At 31.7% G+C, this 17,154-nt stretch overlaps 1 protein-coding gene across 12 annotated transcripts in view; it reads left to right on the top strand.

Annotated features, from left to right (window-relative positions):
- The window catches only part of LOC127706182 (kinesin-like protein KIF21A), a 122,384-nt gene that overhangs the window by 73,929 nt on the left and 31,301 nt on the right, over nt 1-17,154 (top strand). For 8 of the 12 annotated variants that reach the window (XM_052210620.1, XM_052210629.1, XM_052210628.1 and 5 more), the window contains 4 exons: nt 3,404-3,482; nt 9,061-9,078; nt 12,407-12,606; nt 13,436-13,579. In XM_052210620.1, the coding sequence (XP_052066580.1) occupies nt 3,404-3,482; nt 9,061-9,078; nt 12,407-12,606; nt 13,436-13,579 (441 nt within the window). Of the gene's footprint in view, nt 1-2,414; nt 2,449-3,403; nt 3,483-9,060; nt 9,079-12,406; nt 12,607-13,435; nt 13,580-17,154 lie in introns of all 12 variants that reach the window. The other 4 variants (XM_052210623.1, XM_052210627.1, XM_052210630.1 and 1 more) reach the window with 2 other exon arrangements.

A 17,154-nucleotide genomic window follows, 5' to 3' on the forward strand; every position in this document is an offset into this window, starting at 1 on the left:
AAACCTATATCTTTTAGCAGTTTCTTAAATTTTGTATATAAATGTGAAAATGTCTGTGGTTTGGGAAAAGCATCTTTCTACTTATCAATGTTACGGTATAATATATCTATAATAATTTTGGTGAAGCGAATTAATAAGCCATCCTTTATTTTTCTTCCAAGAATGCATTTGTGAAGGGTTAGCTTATACTAATAGCAGACTAACAAAAGTCACTGTAAATAATTATGTAAAGACAAAGGAACTTTTAATCTTGACTCATTTCTGTGAAGTTTACTTGGGTTCCTGTCTTATTGAAATATACTCATTTATTTACATTAAAAATTTGAAAGTAGATATGCATTATAGATTCAGTGCATGATAGAAATTTTCTTTTGATTTTGTACTTTACAGTAATGGCGTTTTATTTTAAATTGAATATATCAAAGAATATTTTATTGTTTATGTAAAAATGAGTACATCTTTAGGCTCAATGTATAAAATTGATTTCAGTACTGTTTGGTTTACTTTTACAATATATGTATTCAGTACTGGCTTTTTGAAACAGACATTTCTGAAAAATTTTCAATGAAGACCAAAAACTTTATAAAAAAATAAAAAAAGAAGAAATTTCAGATCTGTTTGGCTGTCATTTATAAAAATAAATTGCAAAAAAAGTAATTCATATGACTACAAGAAAATTAACTGCAGTGGAAAATTGATATAGAAAATTTAAATGAAGTGATTTGAATTTATTGAACATTTTTTTTTATCTGGTGTCTTGACCAAAATAACCCATCTTTCAATACTTCAATTAAACAAGTTCCTTTGGCTTATTTTACTAATATTAACTAACAAAACAATACATAACAACACTGATTTGATTTCTTGTTTTTAGAAAACTAATTTAGTGTTTTTTCCCTTTCTATTTTCCTCCTTGCTGCGGAACACCACCACTCCTAACAAACATGGCTGGGTTTTATCTCTCTGTAGTGACTTTTGTTGCTTTGCTGTAGTCACCATTTTGTGCTTTTTACTGTTGGAAATCTTCTGGGTGTGATGACCTTCACATTCAGGAGGTATGTTACTATTTTTATCTTACTTTCATTTTCAGTTTTAACACTTTATGATTAAGTTAGAGAACCCTTGTAGTTTCCTTTTACATTGTGTATAATATGTACGAATTTCTTTTAATGTCTTCCAAATGTGACAATATTGAGTGGGCACTAAAAATACCTAACAATTTCTGTTAAAATAATCTAAAACTTCAATTTTTTATGTGGATTTAAAGCATATAGGCTTACAAAGCAAGCATTGAAGTTAACAATACCTCTAAATGCACAAATTGTAAATTTTGAACTTTTGATTGACAGATAATAAATTTTTATCTGATTGACAGAAATTACATTTATTCCCTTTTCTTTTTTGTATCATCTACTTTTATGTCATTTAATAACGGGCTGGTCAGATGTGTCATTCATTTTAGCAGCGAGAAAAAGTCATGTTTGGAAGTTAGTTCTTTATATCTTTAAATGTTAACTAAACTCAATGTTTTTAGTTTCTTTTTAAAATAAGTTAACAGTCTAGAGTGATGTTAATTCCTCCTTGTTCCTTATATGATTGATTATTAACTGTTCAAGACATTGTTTGTGATTATTAACTGTTCAAGATGTGTATGGATAATAGGAGCTGAACCAATAAGAGTCTCATTTTGTGAACCCTAATAAGATTTTATTCATCCCTTGATAACAGATAACATTTCAACCTTTCATCTATCCTTCCCTTTGCATAAAGTTGACTTTATTCTACCCTAATCCAAGACATTATTGAAATTATGAAATGAAATTATATTAACCCCTGTGCCGAAATAAAGACATTATCTGTTCATTTCATAATAGAGCCTTCCTGTATTGGCGAAAGTTAACAGCATAAACTACCCAATCAGAGCATGAATTGACTCTTGAATCTTGACTTCAAAGAGATCTTTGTAAAGTATTCATTGATGGTAGAACACTGGTAATAATACCAGTCCAGTTCTTTGTACAAAGTTTCATTCTTGTACACTGGTACCAGTTGTGGTTGTTCAACATAGAACCATCATGGAAATACTGCTACCAGTTGTGATTGTTCAACATGGAACCATCATGGAAATACTGGTACCAGTTGTGGTTGTACAACATGGAACCATTCTGGAAATACTGGTACCAGTTGTGGCTGTACAACATGGAACCATTCTGGAAATACTGGTACCAGTTGTGGTTGTACAACATGGAACCATTCTGGAAATACTGGTACCAGTTGTGGTTGTACAACATGTAACTGGTATCTAGTATGCTCATTAACCAAGAAATTGAGCATACCAGTATTTCATATATAGGACTTATAAAATCATAAATCTGCCATTGATATACTGTTAAAGCAATGCTGACTTTTTACAGACTAATAGAACTTCCACCGATATCTCCGACAAAGGTAATATTTTAGTCGTTCCTTTCCAAAGATTAAACCATTATTTCTGTTAGTTTTTTTATCTGGTGGGCAAAGTTTGCATGAGGGAAGGACCATTCCACTGTATCATTTGTATCAACCAAGGGATATGTTTTTCAGTATTAGCTGGTATTTGAACTACTTGAAACACGTTTTAAAACTTCTGCTGATCTACAGAAAATAGCAGCTTCAGTTAATACTAGTTAGAAATGGATGATGTATGAATCATAACCTTTAAATTTATTGTATTCTCTGAAAAAAAGAAACAAATTGCTGTTTAATTTTCAATTCAATATTTATTTCATAAAATTTTGTTAGATTGACTGGACATTTTATGATTTTTTTTTCTTTGATAATATATAGTTTTTATACTTTTGAATGGTTTTGTATAGTTTTATGAGTAGTTGTATTTAAAAAGAAATGTTGTAAAGACATATAGTTCTTAATTTCTGTGTCATCTGGTCTCTTGTGGAGAGTTGTCTCATTGGCAATCATACCGCATCTTCTTATTTTTATATATACTAAAAATTCAAGAATGTGATGTTCTTTTTATTGTTAAAATATTATTGGATGAGTATCACAATAATTAAAACTTGCATTTTGATTTTAGCTTGAAATAGTCTGTAATTAAAGTGGACTTTATTACAATGTACTAACTCACACATTGATATAAGTTGTTGAAAAGTTTGCCATAAATATAAACATGCACGAAGTTTTGATCAATTGTTGCTTAATGTCCAGTGACAAATATATCATGCATATATTTGACAATCGTGAAATTTAGAATTAATATTACACTGTAGTATTCACTGAAGTTGCTATCAAATGTTAGTTACTTTATTTTAGCTGTCATTTTCTTTTTTAGTTTTACATTCTGCATGGTTTAATTTGGCTTTTTATTTTTATTTTCTGTTTGGATTATTTCCCTTGGCTACAACAGCATGTTTGAGAGTAAGGTGTCGACTGCTGAGTTACCAGGGCAACCAACAGGAGGTGATCAGTCTAAAAACTTATCAAAGGTAACAACCATATTATCATTTGCATAATCATTTTGATACTAGAAATGGATTCCAAGGCATATTTGCTGGAATAGATAGTAAAAACATTGTTTGTGTATTGTTGATTGTAGCATGATCATTTGTATCTTTGTAGTCAATTTGCATAAAAAAAACTATGGAGATGCTAGGACTGACAAATACTCATGTTATTGTTGATTGATGGTAAATATTTTTGGATAAATTGTTTGAATATATATGTACAGTTCAAAGTTACAAAATTAGAGATTTTAATTTGGCATGTTTCATTTATTTGGGACCAATGAATAAAATTTTTAGTCTTTGGTTTGATCACTGATATTTACTATCTGCATGTAGGTTTTTTCATGAAGTTGATCATTTGCTGTATACAAAATTGCTTGAAGAAAAATGTGCAATTGTTTGAATTAAAGGACTATATCATTATAATTGAGCATCCAAATAGGGAAATGACATATTTGCAGGCCAAAATACAAAGCAGTGGCATGAGTATTTGTTTCAATAATGTATTGCCCTGCTGCATAGCGATTTAAAGCTCATTACACATTATTTAGATGTGCCACTCACATGGTAGAAAGACGTCTAGAAAGAGCCATCTTTGCCCTTTGCCATCAGCCACCATATTGCTATGATGGCTTCCCAACTCAGGTATTCTGCCAGTGTTGTTATATTTCATTTGAATTTTCAGGTATATTATAACTCGTGTTGTGGTATCTAGTTGATTTCTCTATATTTTATATAATTTCTAGATAAATGTATTTAACTTTGATTCTCATACTGTGGCTTTATTTAACTTTGTGGGTACCAATTTTCGTGGAGTGAGGGAAAAATTGTATTTTGATAGATATTTGATTTTGTTGTTTTTCCAAAGTCTGCGTACAAGTATATAGAAATTTTGTACTTCATTTAACATTTTTAGCCCTGGTTCTTCTATATATAACAACCACATCCACAAAATTGGCCGCCTAAGAATAATAATGAACCCACAGTATTCTATTTCTGTTCATGATATCTTTTCCTCCCAATATAGGTAAAGGTCTGTTGCTGTATCTCCAAAAAAAAATGTTCCACTTAATAACATCTAAGTTTAATTGGTCAAATTTCATATAAGTGGTTTACATCCATTCATAAAATAAAATTGAAATCCTCTTGATCCTATTTTTAAAGCCACATACAGCATATTAGTTGTACCTTTTGATGTAAAAATGAAATGTTAAATATAGTCCAAAAATTACTTTCAGCATGTATGAATAATACTTAAAAAGTTCCTTATAAAGAAAAATTAATTATATAAAATTAAAAATCAGGTTTAGGAAGGATAAATTTCTGTAGTCTTGAATCTATATTCAAACATTTATAATGGAGAGAAAAGATTTTTTTGCATGGATGAAAAGTGGAATTTGTTTAGGCCACCCTTGAAAACTTCTTTGTTTGATGTTGCCTACCCATACTTTGTAGGGTTGGGTAGGAAGGTTGAGATTTTTTTTTTTTTTTTTTTTGCCAACAGCAAAAGTTACATGTTTTAGACAAGAAAACGAAGTGAAAGCAGGAAAATTTAAAAAAAATAAAATTTGAAACAATTTGTATCATAAAATTTTTTGGTTAGATAGGCATCATCAAACAATTTAAATTTTATTTTAGGCCTTAGAAATATGTGTATTTTGTTGCTGAAAATAACTGTAATGAAATATCCCTGATTCATTTATCATACTAGTATTATCATACTGGTATTGTCCGTGGTTTAAAAAAAATCTATTTGTTTTTTTTATTTTAAACTTTTCTAGATATTACTCATATGTGTCCTGCTTAATATTTCATTTGTCTGATTGTTGTATTTAATTTTGATATTTAAAAAATCATAATTATCTTTTTTTTTATAATTAATATATGGTTGAGGACGCTCATGCAACAATAACACAGCTAAGTAGGATTAATAGAGAGTTGAAGTAAAAGTTTTGACACAATCTTAGTAAACAACAGTTGATTTTTCCATGCTGAGATCGCTTAGCTACTTATTCAGGACATTTATATGACAGATTTGCATCCCATGTTATTATAATTGATTTTTCTTAGTTTTGAAAGGGCAAACCTGATTTGTATCATTTTAGTAGGCATCATGTGACCATACAGAGCTTCATGAATCTCATTTTTAGCTCACCTGGCCCAAAGGGCCAAGTGAGCTTTTCTCATCACTTGGCGTCCGTCGTCCGTCGTCCGTAAACTTTTACAAAAATCTTCTCCTCTGAAACTACTGGGCCAAATTTAACCAAACTTGGCCACAATCATCATTAGGGTATCTAGTTTAAAAAATGTGTCCGGTGACCCTGCCAACCAACCAAGATGGCCGCCATTGCTAAAAATAGAACATAGGGGTAAAATGTAGATTTTGGCTTATATCTCTGAAACCAAAGCATTGAGAGCAAATCTGACAGGGGTAAAAATGTTTATCAGATCAAGATCTATCTGCCCTGAAATTTTCAGATGAATCGGACAACCCGTTGTTAGGTTGCTGCCCCTGAATTAGTAATTTTAAGGAAATTTTGCCGTATTTGGTTATTATCTTGAATATTATTATAGATAGAGATAAACTGTAAAAAGCAATAATGTTCAGCAAAGTAAGTTCTACAAATAAGTCAGAATGACCAAAATGGTCAGTTGACCCCTTAAGGAGTTATTGCCCTTTTATAGTCAATTTTTAACAAATTTTCGTAAATTTTTATCTTTTACAAAAATCTTCTTTGAAACTACTAAGATGAATTTAACCAAAGTTGCAAACAATAATCATTAGTGTATGTAGTTTTAAAATTGTGTCTGATGACCCTGCCCGCGAATAAGATGGCCGACATGGCTAATAATAGTACATAGGGTAAAATGCTGTTTTTGGCTCATATATCTAAACCCAAAGCATTTCGAGCAAATCTTTCAAAACAAAATTGTTCATTAGGTCAAGATCTATTTGCCCTTAAATTTTCAGACCATTCAGGCAACCCGTTGTTGGGTTGCTGCCCCTGAATTGGTAATTTTCAGAAATTTTTTCAGCTTTTGGTTATTATCTTGAATATTATTATAGATAGAGATAAACTGTAAACAGCAATAATGTACAGTAAAGTAAGACCTACAAATAAGTCAACATGACCAAAATGGTCAATTGACCCCTTAAGGAGTTATTGCCCTTTATAATCAATTTTTAAAAATTTTCATAAATTTTGTAAATTTTTACAAAATAATTTTCACTGAAACTACCGGGCCAAGTTCATTATAGATAGAGATAATTGTAAGCATCAAGAATGTTAAGTAAAGTAAGATCTACAAACACATCACCATCACCAAAACACAATTTTGTCATGAATCCATCTGTGTCCTTTGTTTAATATGCACATAGACCAAGGTGAGCGACACAGGCTCTTTATAGCCTCTAGTTTTAAAAAGCACTTTCTCATACTGTAAATTCTGAAATTATTGCTAGGTTTTTGTCGAGCCTGCGACTTTTGTCGCAGAAAGCTCGACATAGGGATAGTGATCCAGTGGCGGCGGCGTTAGCTAACTTCTTAAAAGCTTTATATTTTAGAAGGTGGAAGGTCTGGATGCTTCATACTTTGTATATGGATGCCTCATGTTACGAAGTTTCCGTCAGTCACATGTCCAATGTCCTTGACCTCATTTTCATGGTTCAGTGACTACTTGAAAAAAAAGTTAAGATTTTTTGTAATGTTAGATTCTCTCTTATTATAAGTAATAGGATAACTATATTTGGTATGTGCGTACCTTGCAAGGTCCTCATGCCCATCAGACAGTTTTCACTTGACCTCGACCTCATTTCATGGATCAGTGAACAAGGTTAAGTTTTGGTGGTCAAGTCCATATCTCAGATACTATAAGCAATAGGTCTAGTATATTCGGTGTATGGAAGGACTGTAAGGTGTACATGTCCAACTGGCAGGTGTCATCTGACCTTGACCTCATTTTCATGGTTCAGTGGTTATAGTTAAGTTTTTGTGTTTTAGTCTGTTTTTCTTATACAGTATGCCATAGGTCTACTATATTTTGTGTATGGAATGATTGTAAGGTGTACATGTCTAGCGGGCAGGTGTCATCTGACCTTGACCTCATTTTCATGGTTCAGTGGTCAAAGTTAAGTTTTTGAGTTTTGGTCTTTTTTTCTAATACTATATGCAATAGTTCAACTATATTTGGTATGTGCCTACCTTGCAAGGTCCTCATGCCCGTCACACAGTTTTCACTTGACCTTGATCTCATTTCATGGATCAATGAACAAGGTTAAGTTTTGGTGGTCAAGTCCATATCTCAGATACTATAAGCAATAGGTCTAGTATATTCGGTGTATGGAAGGACTGTAAGGTGTACATGTCCAACTGGCAGGTGTCATCTGACCTTGACCTCATTTTCATGGTTTAGTGGTTATAGTTAAGTTTTTGTGTTTTGGTCTGTTTTTCTTATACTGTATGCCATAGGTCTACTATATTTTGTGTATGGAATGATTGTAAGGTGTACATGTCTAGCTGGTAGGTGTCTTCTGACCTTGACCTCATTTTCATGGTTCAGTGGTCAAAGTTAAGTTTTTGAGTTTTGGTCTTTTTTTCTAATACTATATGCAATAGGTCATCAATATTTGGTGTATGGAAATATTTTATGATGTACCTGTCAGTCTTGCAGGTTTTATTTGACCTTGACCTCATTTTCACGGTTCATTGCTCAGTGTTAAGTTTTTGTGTTTTGGTCTGTTTTTCTAATACTATAAGCAATAGGTCAACTATATTTGTTGTATGGAAGGATTGCAAGCTGTAGTACATGTCTGCCTGGCATTGTTCATCTGACCTTGACCTCATTTTCTTGGTTCATTGGTCAATGTTTAGTTTTCTTGGTTAAGTCTGTATCTTAGAAACTATAAACAATAGGTCAACTATATTTAGTGTATTGAATGATTGTAAGGTGTACATGTATTTCTTGTTTGGTTTATATGACCTTGACCTCATTTTCTTGGATCATGTTAAGTGTATGTGATAGTTGTAGTAAAGCTTTATATTTAGGACTATCAACATAATATCAATGATTAGTAAAGAAGGCGAGACATTTCAGCATGTGCACTCTTGTTATTAATGCGAAAAATGCGACTGGGTGAGTATAAAAAGACGTCACATTTTGATATCATGTACATATAACTAATTCTGTATGCAGCTTTTCTTGTAATGGCAATATCTATTGTCACATTTTTGTCCACTCTTTAAAAAATGCAATAAAAAATTCAGACAACAATTTCTGAATTTACACTATTCATTAACTTTTTCAGGTTTAAAACCTGCTTAATCACATGTGCATAAATGTGTACAGGTATATAAAAAGATAGTTTTCTGCTTCCACATCTCAATTAATTTCATTTCACATGTCCGTTCGAAGTATTCATTATGACAAGATGTGTCATTTGTTCAATATATTTTACTTCAACCAACAAAATGCAAAATCTATATCATTTTCATAGAGGTGTTTGGGCACACAAATTAAAAATAACGTATATATATAGTAGAGAATTGTTTTTAATCTTTAGGACTTATTACGTAGGCCGGTAAGTAAGACTAACTGCACATACTTTGTATATAATATTAACATATTGTGTATTACAAAATATCATGCACATGTACAAAATATACCAACCACTAAAGAAAAGTGTACAGTAGAGAATCACAATTACAGTGGGTGTTTTTTTGTGAGGAAATTTTTTCTCACGACAGATTTCTTTTACTAGGATGTGTGATAGTGGCAATTTTGGTGTTTTTTGCAGAATTTATTTTCCTAGGCCACCAGGCCATGACAATGGTTTCAAAAGTTAAAGAATAAGTTTTTATGAACAGGGACATATTTAAAAATTGTATCAAACAAAATAATTCTTAAAAACATAATGCAATTTTGTTTAAAATGTACAGTTACAGGTATAAGATTAAATTAAATGGCTTATATATTGTAAATGTGCCAATAATTCCACACTAATAAAGGGAGATAACTTTAATAGCTTTACAAATCATAGGACAATTTTTTGTTGATAAAGAAATCTGTATATAGATACTTTTGACATGACTAGTAATGATGTAGAATTAACATATTTTGTTTCAATTATGAATTACAAAATTTAGAATTCCTGTTTTTAACATTATTTCCTTTAGAAGTAGACATGGTAGAATTACAATATTTTTCAATTCTAGAGTAATACCTAAATCTTCACCTTCAAAGGCTTTTTAAAAAAATCTCTGGCAAAATAGCAACTAGTCTTGTGCAACATTTCACAATTATAGACATCCTGAACATGATACCCTATTACACTGAAACCTTTTCACAATTATAGTTGTCCTGATAATGGTACCCATTTTTACTTGGAAATTATCTTAATCAATTTTAAACCATTTTGGGACAAAATTTTATTTAGATTTCATAGCTGGTCAGTTTATAATGATGGTTAAATTACAAAAGGATATTATTCAATGTTTGTTTTGATATGAAGGGTCAGTTCTTACCGGTTCCTGGTTTACTTAGTGTCTGGTATAGACAAGTTTCAATGTATGTCACCTTTTGTTGAGAAAGTGCAACTCTTTTTGCAAGTTGAAGAACCCTTTCTGCAACTCTTTCAGGTCTCTGTGAGTGGCCTGTTGCAATGCCAAATCTTCCCCTATCCAACATAACCTCTTTCCAGTGGCAGTCCAAATTTTCTGCCTGCCATTCAGTGGACCCATTTCACATTACTCACTTTTAATACCTACCTACAATAGAAGAGGGGCTTTATGTTTTCAAGTCTGTCCATCCGTCTGACTGTATCCCATATCGGGTTAAAGTTTTTGTTTAAAATAGTTGGTGGTCACATCAACCTGAAACTTAATGGATTTTGTAGTGATAGGTTTAATGAATATGCCAAATGAGAAGCTTGACCCAGATTTCATGGTTCTGTGAACATGATCATGTGATTAGTATGAGTTGGGCATGCATGGTTATATGGACACAAATTCTTATTAATAAGTTGTTTAATTTGTTCTCTTCCTGAACATGCATACTTTATTTATTCCTTGAATCAAAGCAACTATATTAAACAAGCAATCACATATTTTATGATATGATAATGACTAAAGGATAGCGTGTCGCCAAAAATATTTGATAGTATAACAGACACCACCAACACCCAACTTCTCTGAAAAAATAGACATACATAAATTGTGGCATTGGTTTTCTCAGTTGAATTGTTCTACATTTTGTCATTTAGGCTATTGATGACTTACTATACCGTATGGGATTTGCTAATTGTTGAAGGCTGTACAGTGATCTACAGTTCCTTACATTTATGTCATTTGGTCTCTGGTAGCTATAGATAGTTGTCTCATTGGCAATCATACCCCCATCTTCCTATGTTTATATACAAACAAAGACAAACAACATGGTTCAGATATCCTGAGCTGGTGCAAGTACAAGATGTGGTTGGATTAAACAAATAGGTGTGCCTTCCCTTTTGTCTATCTAGACCATATAATGTGAAAAAAGGGGCCTCGGTGGCCGAGTGGTCTAAGTAGCTACTACTGTAATCACTAGCCAGTCAACACTGAGGTTGTGAGTTCAAACCCCGCTCGTGCGTGTGCACTCGACTCCAATCTTAATTGACTAGGATTGTAAGTTTTCCTAGGGAAGGTCCGTGGTTTTCTCTGGGCACTCCGGCTTCCTCCACCAATAAAAATTGGCCGCCAAGAAATAGCCCAAAAGTGGTGCTTAAAAGTGACGTTAAAACACCAAAAATCAAATCAAATCAAATCATGTGAAAAAAAGGCTAATCTTCTGAATTTAATTTTTAGAGAAAAAAATCTTATAAACAGCTGTTATTCAATTTTTGGATAGCACAAAGATTCATATTATGGAAATGTTGTTAAATACAATTACATTTTTCAGCAAACATTTATTCAGCCACCAACTAAAAAATTAAATATAAAGTATATAGAGTTAATTGATTTAAAAAAAAAAAAATAATAAATTTGGTGACATTCACACCATGTGTTGCTGTGTTTTGAGGCTAATTTGAATCAACATTTCAAACAAAGACAAGTTTTATTCGCATGCGTAATCACTGCTTAAAATTTATTATTATGGATTTGTTTTATATATGATATGTTATCTGGTAAAACATATTTGTGTTGGGTATTGTATAACTATTTACTAATAATATAAACATGGATTGACTCTGTGAAACCAGTATAGTTAATGCACCTAGATCTCTGTCTTTCAAGCCAAGATAAGTCCGTAGTTGGTTGAGCATTTAGAAATTGGAACTGTGCATCAACTCCTAAGTAATAGTTCTCTATATTAAATAAAGAAATACTATTCCAATTTTCATAATTTGTGGTTCATGAATAATTTCTATACATTGATATTAATAAATATTTAAAGAATGTAACTTGAATGCATGCTTGTATAACCCAATTAAGTGAAAATAACACATATTGAATAGTCAGTTTTAGGTAATAAAAAATGTAAGAAATTCACCTAGCTTTTACCGAGTTAATATTGAGTTAAAACTGAAGTTATAGTTTACAGTATTTAGCTTTTGTTCCTCCAAAGAGTGACATAAGCCCAAACATATAAATTAAACTTTTTTATTTGATCAAAGTATGGAAGATGTTTAGGTTTGAACATTTTTGCCCTCTTATAAGAAAAAAACTGGTTTTTAAAATGATAAATATACCTCCTCTGATACCATTTGCTACTTCAACTTGGCTTCTCGCTATATTGCCAGTTAAAGTTAATGCAGCATTAAACTACTTTTAGACAACCAGGAAGCCTGATTTCCAATAGGTTTAAGTGGCAATAAGACTCAAAGGGGTGTTAAAGCTATACATTTTTTAATATCAACATTTTTCATTTTTCAGATAAGGAGAAAGACTGCTACACCAGAGGAACTACTATATCCTGGTTCTTCTGAAGCTACCATAGCTGTCCCACAGTTACAGACACTGCATGAGGAACCACAGAAAACATTGACAAAGGTTAATGGTCATGGCGACAACCAGTTGATGCCACCCCCTGTTAAACCCCCACCCAAGTGTTCATCGACATCTAGTTTACCAAGGTATGTTTATTTTTTAAGTTAATGCCACTGGTAGTCACCTAATGAACCCAAATCCAAGCTTTTACCAATAGTGATTTTACAGATCGAGTTTAAGGATGTTCGCTCCTCTTATGTTTGAATTTTTGCCAGATTTTCGGAATCCTCTGCTTTTATCCATGTTTTGCCATTACAAAATTTTGTCCACTAACCCCTACTTTTCTTTTCATTATTTTATTACATATAGTTTTAAAAGCAATATTTAAAAATATTATATAACCCTTGTTATTTTTTCATAGTTTTTAAAAGAGAAAAGCGGAGAATGTTAAAAGTATGAAAAATCTGGAGAGAATTATTTCACGCCAAATTTTCAATAGCTTATATCTGGGAAACAAGCACACAGACCTTTCATTTTTTTCTGCCTTTTCAGTTTATTTATATTTTATCATATTATAACAGTCTTTTAAAAAGCTTGTTATTTTGAAACAGAGAAGCGAACATCCTTAAGTTGTATTCTAAAGTGTAATATGAATAAGATAGATTTATAATGTTTTCCATGAAAGTGCAAAGCCACTGTTTTTCATTAATGGGGCACCATTGCATACAGTCGATACAAATGATTGAAAAGTCCTTATTGATAGATCGTATGATTTAAAAAATGTCTGGAATCTATTGTGGGTAGTGCTTTTCACACCATCTGACTATTCTCATATCTTGTATGAATAACAAAGATATTCTCAAAACTGAAGCTGGAACTGATGAAAACTAACATATATATCTAAGCAAAAAACCTTTCACTTTGAGATGGTAACCTGGAAACAATTAATGAATATCATGTGCTGTTTTGTTATAGAATGACCTCTGCATCAAGAGCTGACCCTGGACCATCACCAAGCTTAAGAAGAAAAGAATTCCCTAAGCCGAGTCCTGATCCATCACCGGTACTGAAGAGAAAGAACTACAGTGGCTCAAACCTGCTTACAAGGTCCAGTTCCGTGTAAGTGTATAATAGTACATTATAATGGAAACTTCATATTGCTTTGTGTGTGTTTTATATATATTAATGTTGTCGCCCTGTTGTTCTATTGTGAATTTATTTGTTTTTGTGAGTACCAATTTTTCTTGGATTTAGGAAAAATTGTACTTTTGTAAATACTTTTGATTGTGGATTTAATGTATTCTTCATACTAGCCTATAGATTTTTTTTTATTTTGTTGAACATTTAGATTTGTGGTTCCTTATACCCAAGACATCCACAAAAAATAGTTCCTGACGAACAATACTGTGGATTCATTTATTTTCGTGGATTGAGGTAAACTTGCATTTTTGTGGATATTTGATTTCATGGTTTTGCCAATCTGTGCATACAAAGCTGATTGAAAATTTGTTATTTGTTGAACATTTGAATTTCGTGGTTCACCTGTACCCACGAAACCTACGAAAATTGGTATCACACGAATAATAATGAATCCACAGTAATGAATCCACAGTATGTTTCTGTAAAATATTCAATACTGTTAGTGAAAAATTTCCTTTGTGTGTGCTACCAATGTGATTTTTCTTGTGATAAGTTTTGAGGATTAATGATAAAGGTAATATAATTTTTATGCCCCATTTATGGGCATTAAGTTTTTCGGTCTGCACGTTCGTTCGTTCGTCTGTCTGTTCGTTTGTTTGTCCGTCTGTTCGTTCGTTCGTCCGTCTGTTCGTTTGTTCATCCGTCTGTCCCGCTTCAGGTTAAAGTTTTTGGTCAAGGTAGTTTTTGATGAAGTTGAAGTCCAATCAACTTGAAACTCAGTACACATGTTCCCTATGATATGATATGTCTAATTGTAATGCCAAATTAGAGTTTTGACTCCAATTTCACAGTCCACTGAACATAGAAAATGATAGTGCGAGTGGGCATCCGTGTACTATGGACACAGTCTTGTTTGGTTTTGATTTCTATCTATACTTTGGTTAAAGCTGTAAGGCCATGTAAATAATTGTCATTATATTGTGTCCATTAACTAAGATTAACTAAGATTGTCATGGAACAGTTCAACTTGGATCTAAGAGCAAACAGTTTTAATTGATTGCTTTGTTTAGGTAATATCTTTGACTTGATTGTATCTAAGGGCAAACAGATTAAAATGGTTTCCTTCCAAGAAACTACACAGAGCCCTTTTATTTAAAATCCTTTACTTGATTGTAAGGGCAAACAGATTGACGTGATTTCCTTGCAAAAAACATCACAGAGCCCTTTTATTCAAGACCTTCTATTTGATTGCCTTGTGAAGGTGAACAGATTGACTTTATTTCCTTACAAGAAATTTCATAGAGACAGATCTTTTATTTAGCAAAATGATAGTAATTTGTTTATATACCAATAAGTGCCAATAAAATAGATCATAGCATTGATTTTTCTCTAATTATATTTGAAAAATAATGAAAAAGTAAATATTGATTATAACTTTAATATCAATAATATATTTAAGGTTTAAATTTGACATCCGGGTATGTAATGTATCTCAATTGTAAAGTTGATACTGAAACAAGACATTATAATCAAATGAATTATTTATATGCTTTTGATGTAGTCAGAATCAATATTTGATGGAGTTACTAAATGGAGCTTTGTAGAAACAGGAGGAATATATTTAAAATTTGAAATATGATGTTAAATATTGGAATTATTGATATTTATATATTGTTTTGAAAATCATGAATTTGAAATCAAAGTAAATAATTTATCATTATAATCCCCTATTCTGTAAATGAAATTGGAGGAAAGATTGGAATGGTATTGTTCTTTCATCTGTCTATGAGTCGCGTTACATTTTCCTAAATTGTCAGATGGATATTGATGAAACATGATTCACTATCCGTACCCCAAATGAATAGTGATGTCATATTCATTATTACTCTATATTATCCACTCAAAATTATGCCTATAGTTAAATGCTTGTCATTTGTTGTTTTTTTTTTTTTTTTTTTCTCAAAAATTTTATTGACATATAGGCCAAATAAGTACCTCAATGCAACTCTCCAATAAAGCTGATTTGTAGCATTTAACAGATTCATATTTTTCTTGAAACTTAATATAGTTGATGGTCTATTTTTTTTGGACAGCTTCAGACAATAAAAGAGTGAAACATTATCTATGATTTGTCATAATTGATGAAACCAAGTAAACATTTGTGAAGAATTTGGGCAAAAAATTAAATTTCCAGATTTTTTTATAGCATTTGTTTTACGGTACCAACCAAGAGAGAAAAAAAGAGGGAAAATTGACTTCTCAAAAACTTGTCTAAATTTCTCCAGATTTTAATATTATTGTCCTAAGTTAGGATCTTTGTTATTGGTCATTGATGTTTATATCATAGAGTTCTCTTGCATATTAAGGAATTCAGAGCTGATTGCGGATTTTTTGGTAGTCGCTGTTAAAACTTCACCTTCTTGTTGCGACTCTTTATCAATTTACTGCTTGACATATGTTATGATAATTTGCCTATAGTTAGAGACTAAATAATCTCTCTTCTCTCTTTTAGTTTTATTGTGTTGTTTGGTTGACCTCTAGATTCTTCTTTAGTTTTATTATGTTGTTTGATTGACCTCTAGATTCTCTCTTTAATTAGGGCCCCGCCTATTGGCGGGTTGCCCTATAGTGATCAGTCTGTCTGTCCGTCCATCCGTCCGTAACAAATTGTGTCCGCTCTATATCTAGAGAACCATTATAATTTCATACTTTATACTTGACATGTATATTAACCAACACCAGAGGGTGTGTCATAATGTTTGTACAACTTCCTATGTCAAAGTTCAAGGTCAGTGGGGCCCACAGAGATGGCTCCCATCTTAATGATGTTTAGTTTTTTTTTGTGTTGTTTGGTTGACCTCTAGATTCTGCCTCAGTTTTATTGTGTGGTTGCTGTCTTATTGAAAGTATACTCCAAGTCTCCTTTTATTCATAGATAAAAATTGTTTGATTGCTATGGTAGTTTGCATCAGATTAGAATTTATCTCTATATAAAAATCTATTTCAGACGCTGAGTAAATACATTGATGAAATTAAATTTACTTTGAGTGTAAATATACATATTTTGACTTTTAAATTTCATTGTCCAAAAGTTAATGCCTACATTGTTATTGTTATAGTTTGAATAATAATTGTTTTAATCACATTATTTTTAAATACATTTTTGAAATTAATCTTTTGATTTAGATATGAGTGGAAATGTTAGTGGATTATAATGAATCTGTAGATATTCAGAATATTTATAAAATGTGATTAACCTAACGTCTCAATTTTCTCCTTATGTATTTGGATAATTGTTGCTTTCAATTTAAGAATAAGAAGTTGTGGTATGGTTGCCAATGAGACAACTCTCCACCAGAGACCAAATAACATAGAAGTAAACAACTATAGATCACCGTACGGCCTTCAACATCTTCATTTCTAGACCGTGATAATACACATTCTTCTTAGTATCTTACCCCACTGGACATTAAGCAAGCAATAAAAAAAATCTACTAGTTTTCATGAGTCATGATTGTCCCGTACTACTAAACATGCCTGCATTCTAATGAAAG

This window comes from Mytilus californianus, unplaced genomic scaffold (assembly GCF_021869535.1).
Source record: "Mytilus californianus isolate M0D057914Y unplaced genomic scaffold, xbMytCali1.0.p SCAF_6, whole genome shotgun sequence".
NCBI lineage: Eukaryota > Metazoa > Mollusca > Bivalvia > Mytilida > Mytilidae > Mytilus > Mytilus californianus.